The sequence below is a fragment of the Gekko japonicus genome, unplaced genomic scaffold (genome assembly GCF_001447785.1).
Source record: "Gekko japonicus isolate JY-2015 unplaced genomic scaffold, Gekko_japonicus_V1.1 scaffold1843, whole genome shotgun sequence".
NCBI lineage: Eukaryota > Metazoa > Chordata > Lepidosauria > Squamata > Gekkonidae > Gekko > Gekko japonicus.
This window is the reverse complement of record NW_015171558.1, coordinates 23732-32904: the sequence shown is the minus strand read 5'-3', so window position 1 is coordinate 32904 and position 9173 is coordinate 23732. Positions and strand designations below refer to the sequence as shown.

Sequence of the window (9173 nt, the reverse complement as noted above, 5' to 3'; positions counted from 1 at the left end):
TCATTCATTCATTCATTCATTCATTCATTCATTCACATTCATTCATTCATTCCCTTCCTCCCATTGTTGGGGAAAATAACAGACCTCCCCCCTTGCTGTGTTGTACAGAATACACCAAGCTAATGTATGCTTGGAACTCTGAACACTCATTGGACAGCACATGTGTCTGTCACTCCGCTCCCTCCTCCAAGCCCTCTGTGTGATTACAGCTAAGCTGAAGTCACTGCAGATGGAAAGAACTACCTTTATGGTCAGATTCAGTGCCATCATAGTGCAGGGGTGATGTTAAGAGTGTTCGACTGGGATTCGGGAGACTTGGTTCAAGTCCCCACCCTTTTCCTCCGCCCCCCTCCTACCTCACAATAATATGTGCATAGCCCTGAGCTCTTCAGAGGAAGGACAGGATAAAAAAACCGAATTGATGGACTGAGAATTGGAACGACAATTGCTCACCTGGACCAGAAAGCCGTATTCCAAGGTCGGAATGTTTTTGCAGTGGCCGCCAACCTGCAGAGAAAGCGACAGGGAAAGCCCGGCCACATTACTTTGTACCTGTTCGTTCATCGCTCCTTGAACGTATTTTCCCCCCAAGAACGCCTCAAGGGTCAAGCGACAGCAAATGAAATTTGTATCCAAGGAAATATATTTATTATATGGTGCACACAATACTATGATTTAAAAATTTTAAACATGGGGCCTGAATATCAGGCTACATCAAGAATTGTCGTGGATAAGCTTTACGTCAGCTGTTACAATTTCCTACACGAAGGTAATGCACATAGATGTGCAGTCGAGAGCCCTGCCTTCTGCTTTAACCGTTCATCAACTTTGTGTAGGGAAGTATAACAGGTTATGTAACCAGTGCTCCCTCTAAGCTGAGTTAGTGTGAGCTAGCTTACGGTTTTTTAGCCTCTGGCTCGCACATTTTAGTCTTAGCTCAGGAAGGGTGGTTCTAGGGCAAACTAATTTATGCAGTAGCGAAATCACCGGCTCACAATTTTAAAGCCAGCAGCTCACAACGTAGAATTTCTGCTCCCAAGACTCCACAGTTTAGAGGGAGCTTGTAACCTGCATTCCATGCAACACAGTTGTTGGAAAACTGGTCCCAAACCCACCGAGATTCCAATGCTAGGTCCTCCTATTGAGACTGGGAAAACAGAAGCTTGCAAACAGCTCTCTAAGCTAAAGACCTTTATTAAAATTATTTCCATTTTTATATGGTCAGAGAGAGGAAGGAACGGTGGTCAGAAATAGGTCTTGGAGACAGCTTGGTGTTGTGGTTACAGTGTCTTAAGAACATGAGAGAAGCCATGATGGATCAGGCCAATGGCCCATCCAGTCCAGCACTCTGTGTCACACAGTGGCCAAAAACCAGGTACCATCAGAACATCCACCAGCAGGGCCAAAACTCCAGAAGCCCTCCCACTGTTGCCCCCCCTAACACCAAGAATACAGAGCTTCACTGCCCCAGACAGATTGTTCCATCTATACCTTGTGGCTAACAGCCACTGATGGACTTCTGATCCATATGTTTCTCCAATCCCCTCTTGAAGCTGTCTATGCTTGTAGCTGCCACCACTTCCTGCAGCGGTGAATTCCACATGTTAATTACTCTTTGGGCACCGAAGCACTTCCTTTTATCTGTTCTAAGCCTACTGCTCATTCATTTCGTTGAGTGCCCACGAGTTCTTGCATTGTGAGAAAGGAACTTCTTTCTCTATCTTCTCCATCCCATGCGCGTATTTCTTTCTCTACCTTCTCTAGCCCGTGCACAATGTTGTAATCCTGTATCATGACATCTGGGAGACTCCAGGTTCGAATCCCCATGTGCCGTGGAAGCTCGCTGGGCGACCTTCGGTCAGTCGACCCCCTCAGCCTAACCTACCTTGCATGGTTGTTGGGAGGATAAAGTGGAGAAGAAGCTTGGGGAAGGAAGTAAAATGAAACAGGTGCTGCCCTGGTGCTGTAGGCGAGCTTGACCTGGTTACTCTGGACGCTGGCAGGATCGAGATCTTGGAAGCGTCATCCAGACTGAGGACTGAAACGGGCCAAGTTCAAGGTTCTGTCCCGTCCCCAGCAGATTACACCCATCTCTTCCTGGGCCTGCATTGCTGCTGGCGAAGTAAGGACCTGGTTGGTGGTGGCCCCAACGGGGATGCCCGTCATCTCCCAAGCAGCTGATGGCTAGGAATGAGCTGAGCCCTTGCAGCAAACCAGTGCCTTCCTTGCGGTATCACCCCAGTCCCAATGGTCTATTTGTAGAGAAGCTAAGAGAATGTCCTGGATCCCAGGGATGCACCCAAATGAACAGTGCGAGTCTATCTTCCGTAGCGATGAAGCTGAACTGTTTAAGAAGTACAAGGCCCGACTATGAATCCCCTGGGGCGGGACAGCTGGATCTAATCTTCCCGCATATTAGGGATCCGCATATGGAAAGAAGAAGCATTGCTGGCATGTTCTGGCAGAACCAAGAGGTCACTTTGATCCCACACCCTGGGGGAGAAACGGACATTTCTTCCCCTACCTGTGCTCATTGCTGATGGAGACTAATGAACTACCATTCCCACAGACCCTTGTAAGGAAGACTCCCCCTGCATGCAGAAATCTAGCACATCAGGGAGGAGGGTTCCAGCCCTGAGAGGCTAGCTTTCTGATTGCGTGGAGTGTTGCTTTTAAATATGGATAGACTTTGAACACACGGTTCTCCCAACACAAGTGTGAGGGGCAGTGCACACAGCCAGAGGCAAAGCGCATGATCCCACAGGTTGTCAAGGAGTGCCACTCTCCTTGCCGGAAGGAAAAGCCCGAGCCATCCCCGAGCACAAACCCACAGCCGGCCCCAAGGGACGAGGCTAAAGAGGAAACCCACCAGGATGTTGAATGGGGCGACACCTGCCTGGGTGCTGGGGGGGTAGCCGAACACCTCCACCTTGGGGTTCTTCATGGTGCAGGAAATGGAGCGGTTCACGAGACGGTTGACCCGCAACTCCGGCACGCCGAGCTTGCCCTTCAGCATGGAGTCCTGGATGACGGGGAAGCTGGGAGACCTGCAGACACAAAGCGATTTAGTCTCTCGCCTCACGGTGAGGACGGGGCTTCCTTCTGGCCTACACACATGGAAACACAAGAGCCTTGCTGGATCAGACCAGTGAGGGTCCATCTGGTCCAGCATCCTGTCTCTCACACACAGCGGCCAACCAGTTCCTCTGGAGGGCCAACAAGAGGGCATAGAGGCCGAGGCCTTCCCCTGATGTTGCCTCCTGGCACTAGGATTCAGAGGTTGACTGCCTCAGAATGTGGAGGCTCCCTTTAGTCACCATGGCGAGCAGCCACTGATAGCCCTACCTATCCTCCATGAATCTCTGTCTAATGCTATGGGGTCCACCCTCCAGAACAGCCATTTTCTCCAGCAGAACTGATCTCCGTAGTCTGGAGATTGGTTGTAATTCCAGGAGATCAGCAGGCATGTTGGCATCCCAACCTGCTGGGCTTAAGAGGAAATGGCGTACACTTTTCAGTGACACAGGACTGGTGCCGGAAGCCCCTGCGGTGGAACTTGCAAGACGGCCTTACCAGGTGATTCCGCTGCCCGCCAGCAGACAAGGGGAGGGGCAAAAAGAGAGAGAGAGAGAGAGAGAGAGAGAGAGAGAGAGAGAAACCACCCAGCGGGACGAGAGCAGCCGTACTTGGGGATGGGCGAGAAGATACTGAGGCCAGCCCGGAACTTCTTGATGGTGCCGCTGGCCTTGAACCAGCTGTGCCGCTTCTCCTGCTGGGTCTTGAGGAAATCGTTGCTGAGGTGTTTCCATTGCTGGGATGTGAACATGCCCAGGATCCTAGGGGGAAAGCAGAAGGCGGTTGGCAGACTGGGTTTGGCCCACGTGGCAGAGCTCTCACCCATTCCGAGGTCCCCCACCCCAAGAGATTTGGCAACATCAACAGAAAGGAAATCATATAAAATTAATAACAGGTGTGGAGATTCCTCTTCCACCATAAGTTTTGTTTCTTAATTATTGGCCACATGACCGTCCCTCTCCGGTGCATAAAGATGTAATAGATACTTTGATAGTCTCTGCGAGGACAACAATAGCTTCCCTTTGGAAAAACCGATCTGCACCAGCTTTGGATGCTTGGTTCCGAAAATTATGGGACCAATATATTACGGAACACATCGCCGATAAAATTAATAGAACGCAACGGAGCTGCGGTGGCTCAAGTGGTTAAGACGCTGCAGGCTGTGGAAGGTCAGTAGTTCAGCAGTTCAAGACCCAGGTGCCGCATGATGGAGTGAGCTCCCATTTCTAGTTCCAACTCCTGCCAACCTAGCAGTTCAAAAGCAAGAAATTGCAAGTAGATAAATAGGTACCACTTCGGTGGGAAGGTAACAGCGTTCCGTGCGCCTTGGTGTTTAGTCATGCCGGCCACATGACCACGGAAACGTCGCCAGACAGCGCTGGCTCTTCGGCTTTGAAACGGAGATGAGCACCGCAACCCTAGAGTCGGATTCGACTGGCTTTCGAGCAAGGGGACCTTGACCTTTACCTATTAGTCCCTAGCAAGACCAATTTTGATGAAAAGGGGTCCCCACTACGTGATTTTTTTTAATCTCATCAACAATTCATCCCACCGGAATGGTCTCGATTGCAGCAATGGATTTAACACTCGTGAAATCATTATGAGGACTACAGCTCTTTAGACCAGCCTTCTTTCGCTTGCCCCTTCTGGCCCTATTATCCCTTGGACTAGAGCCCTGGTTAGTAGGAGCGTTTGCTATACAACTAAGTTCAAGGACTTTTTCTTGCGTTGTATTCCTATTTTTGTGTCAATAAAGTTTCTTAAGATTCAAACGAATAAGCCCGGAAGGAAGACATGAGGACAGAAGGGAAGGAAGGAGAGAAAGGACACTTCAGAGAGGGAACCGAAGGCACGGGAGACGATACAACCGAAGGGAAAAGAAAAGCAACAGGACGGAAGGGGCGGACCACCTGAGAGGAAAGAGCTCCACTTTTAATCAACGGAGAAAAAGACCAGGGCAGGGGTCCCAACCTTTTGGAGCCACTGCACACATCTGGAATGGTGGGTGCAGCAACAAAACATCGGTCATAAAATGACTGCCGCAGGAGGCGGAGCCACCCGACGTACCTGCGGGACTGCCTTTCCCCACCATACACCCCAGAGAGCACTGAGATTGGGGTTACAGAACCGGCTGACCTTCCCTGGCCCCAAGGAGGCCAGGCTCGCCGCGACAAGGGCCAGGGCTTTTTCGGTGGCGACTCCTCACTGGTGGAATAAGCTTCTGGAAGAGATCAGGGCCCTGCAGGACCTTTTGCAGTTCCGCAGGGCCTGCAAGACGGAGCTCTTCCGCCAGGCTTTCAACTAGGAGCCTCCCCTCCACTATTACCATCAACGAGTCCAGCCCTCGGTTTTTAGCATCTGCTCATTTCCATCGAGTGACGCAGGACGACAGAGAGCTGGAACGTAGCAGTTGAAGGATTTTATATTTTTATTAAGTACTGTACTGTTGTATGTTGTTTTATTGGCAACTGGTGCCATTGTTGTAGGCCGCCCTGAGCCCGTGCAGGGAGGGCGGGGTAGAAATCGCATAAATAAATAAATAAATAAATAAATAAATAAAATGATTGCTACGGCTTAACTTCAGCAGCACAGTGTCGATGGTGGCTTAACTTCTGTGATGGCGGCTGCCGCCGCCGCCGAGTTTTTAAAAAATCTGCACAGCCAATCAGCTCTCCAATGGCCGATCGGAAGCCCTGCAGGGCAAAAGCCCTACCTTGGCCCCACCCACCTCCTAAAAAACACTCACTGGGTGCCAGAAAAAGTGTTGGTAGATGCCGTGGCGCCCACAGGGACCAAGTTGGGGACCTCTGGACTAGGGCCATGCACCGCTGTCCTAGCTGGCAGTAAAATGGAAAATCAAGCAAGCTTTCAGCTCTGACTTCCAATGCAAAGTATATCAAATTTTCACCACAGAGACACCAAGGAACAGAGACAAGATTCTCTCCGCCCACTGGGAATCATGGCCAGTAGGCCGCCTTTCCCCCTTCAGTGGTTTCCAAAAGTATGCAAAAGGGCAGAACTGAGAGCTGAGTGAGCTCAAACTCACAAGGTTAGAACTGGTATCTCTCTACATGGGGTACCTGACCAGAGTTTGCTTCTGTTTTTAAAAAATGCCTCCTTATCCTGACCCGGATAGCCCAGGCTAGCCTGATCTCATCAGATCTCGGAAGCTAAGCAGGGCCGACCCTGGCAAATATTTGGATGGGAGACCTCCAAGGAATACCAGGGCCGGGAGGCGGAGGCAGGCTATCACACCACTTCTCTGAACATCCTCCATGCCCCAGTAGGAGTCGCCAGAGGTCGCCATGACCGCCAGGCACACACACGCACACACAAAAATAAAAAAATACCCAAAAAGAGCCTCCTTGCAAAGGAATGTGGTTTTAAATTTGCATTCAGTTACACAAACTGCAAGGGCCCCTTCCTTTCCCTGGAAAAGTGTTAAGATCTTCCCTGTCTATTGAGGTCCTTGTTGTTCTTCATTGCATGGGGGGGGGAAGACCCTGAAGGGGAAAAGGGGGACAGATGAATGAGCCATAGGGTAGCCATGTCGGCGTAGGCCAAGTAAAGAACTGAGGGGAACGTTTCACCCAGTGACGATCCAGCCCCGTTATCTGTGCTTTTAGCTGAAGTCTCCAAAAGTCTGCATTCCTCGACTCATAAGGCAAATTAACCCAAAATAACCTTTTTTTTAAGTATAGTAGAAGAAGAAGAAGAGATTGGATTTATACCCTGCCCTTCACTACCCAAAGGTGTCTCAGAGCGGCTTACAAACTCCTTTCCCTTCCCCTCCCCACAACAGACACCCTGTGAGGTAAAAGAAGAAGAAGAGATTGGATTTATACCCCGCCCTTCACTACCCAAAGGAGTCTCAGAGCGGCTTACAAACTCCTTTCCCTTCCCCTCCCCACAACAGACACCCTGTGAGGTAGGTGGGGCTGAGAGAGCTCTGACAGAAACTGCTCTTTTTCAAGGACAGCTTGCCCAAGGTCATCCAGCCAGGTGCAAGTGGAGGAGTGGGGAATCAAACCCGGTTCTCCCAGATTAGAGTCCGCGCACTTAACCACTACACCAAACTAGCCAGCAATTTATGTTGTGCTTGTAGCAGACCATAGAAAGGTAGCGGTATTCTTTAAAGTATGTGAAGATGGAAGCGTAGATAGCTTTCCTATTGGTTTAGACTAGTTAGTGCAGTGCTGAGCACGCATGCATTGATTGGTTATATGTTACTGCCTTCTTGTGATGTAAGACTTGCTATAAGTACCAAACAACGTCACAGTGTCAGCATTTTAAACATTCTTAGGAAGAGATGCTTTCCTTGATCTCGATCTAACAATAAAGAAAAAGAGTTTCTACTACAGTTGTTGGTAATAATTTGGACCCCTACTTTGAACACAGCTAAAATTTGTGATTTTCCCCCATTCCACCCCACGTACTTCTTCAGCTGTAGGCCCAGTCCAAACCCTTCCTTGTTGGACGGCTGGAAAACTTCGATGGACGGTTCTGGAGAAAGAGACCAAAGAAATCCATTAAGATATCTAAACACATATGGGGGGGGGGACATGCTGTCCCTCTTTAGTCACACAGTTCACACTCCCTGGGAAAGGGGTCAAAGAAACACAAGACACAGGAGAACAAATGAGAATCGTCTGCAGTCTAACTTTAATTCTGAGGGATGCTTTGGTTACTTCGAGGTACTTCTTGCTTTCTCCCTATACACAAAGGCATCCCTTTCCACAACCAGCCCTAATTAATTATCACATGGCCATGTGTGTAATATAAGAAGAAATAGAAAAAGAATTACTGCAATCTGTGCAATCAAAGCTTAATATAATATCTGAATGGATACAAAATTACAAATCACATATTCACTAATAACATTATTTTATACAGATGAATCAATAAGATGGACGAAATTCCCTGGAGTTGATGTTCCGTTTCGTGACGACTTCTTCACACATCAAACCTCATACAGACATGCCTTCATATGGTCACAAAAACTTTCCAAATGGATATTTCTTAACTCTTATACATTTCTGGTATTAATTCACGTAGTGTTATCAAACCATAGTGTCAATTGCGGGCTGATCAGAAGTTCTGCTCATTTAGCGTTATGCACCACTAGGTGGCAAGCTAGACTTTTTTTTTTTTTTTTTTTAATATTTTGTACAAAAAGAATTTCCTTCGTCATTACCAGTGGTAGCTTAAGAAACTATTTTATTCCTTCTCCTTGAACTCATGCCCAAATAATACATAATTAATAAAGAGATTTTTTAAATTTATCCCAAGCTGTTTCTCATGTATCTTAACTATATTATTTTATGCCTTTTAATTACTCTTAGTGAAAAACTAAAACAACGGCCACAAAATTTTTAACCTTCTTGGTGGAGTCCTTGGAGGTTGCCACCTCCCTGTGGGTCTTTGGAAAATTCCAAAGGGGGTCATTCCCTAGGACCCCGCCCTATGGGAGGTAATAGGGAAGTTCCTGCCGAGTGCCTTACCCGCTGTGCTCCTATTATACCTTGCTATCTATATATTTAAAAACTAATAATATTAAGGCATATTATCTGAAAATTAAACCTTTTTTCCTCTCTCTCTTGAGGGTTCCAACAGATGTTTTTTCCCTTTTCAGAGGCTCTTTAGAGTTTTTGTATCCAAAACTTAGAGTCCATCCCTATTGGAGTTTCTTATGTAGACACATCTTCTAAAACTCTTAGCATTTCTTCACCTGACTTGACATCATAGACAGTAAATGTTCTGTTCTTGTGATTTATATATAAATGTCCTAGTGGAAGCCAACGGTACCTGATGTGTTTTTCTGCCAGACGTTGTGTAATAGGTTTCAAGGTACGACGTGCTGTTAAAATCTCTGGTGGGAGGTCCTGATACACTTGAATCTGGGTGTCTTGCAGTTTAAGTCCATTATTCATCCTTGCAGCTTCTAAAATAGTTTTCTTTACTTTGATGTCTGTCAGTTCAGCCATTATGTCCGGGATGAGAGTGGGGGAGCCTGATTGGGGTGTCTTCAGTCGATAGGCTTGACAAATTGGTGGAGCCGGCAGCTGCAGTAATTCTTGGAGCCATTCATTTAAAGAGCC

The 9173-nt window shown here is 47.8% G+C and overlaps 1 protein-coding gene across 1 annotated transcript in view; it reads right to left on the bottom strand.

Moving 5' to 3' along the window:
• PARP6 (poly(ADP-ribose) polymerase family member 6) overlaps nucleotides 1-9173 on the bottom strand; it is a 60895-nt gene that overhangs the window by 37089 nt on the left and 14633 nt on the right. The window contains exons 6-9 of the mRNA XM_015419722.1: nucleotides 7512-7578; nucleotides 3687-3836; nucleotides 2870-3047; nucleotides 454-507 (exon numbers count right to left, since the gene is read on the bottom strand). Coding sequence (XP_015275208.1) covers nucleotides 454-507; nucleotides 2870-3047; nucleotides 3687-3836; nucleotides 7512-7578 — 449 coding nt within the window. The remainder of the gene's footprint in view (nucleotides 1-453; nucleotides 508-2869; nucleotides 3048-3686; nucleotides 3837-7511; nucleotides 7579-9173) is intronic.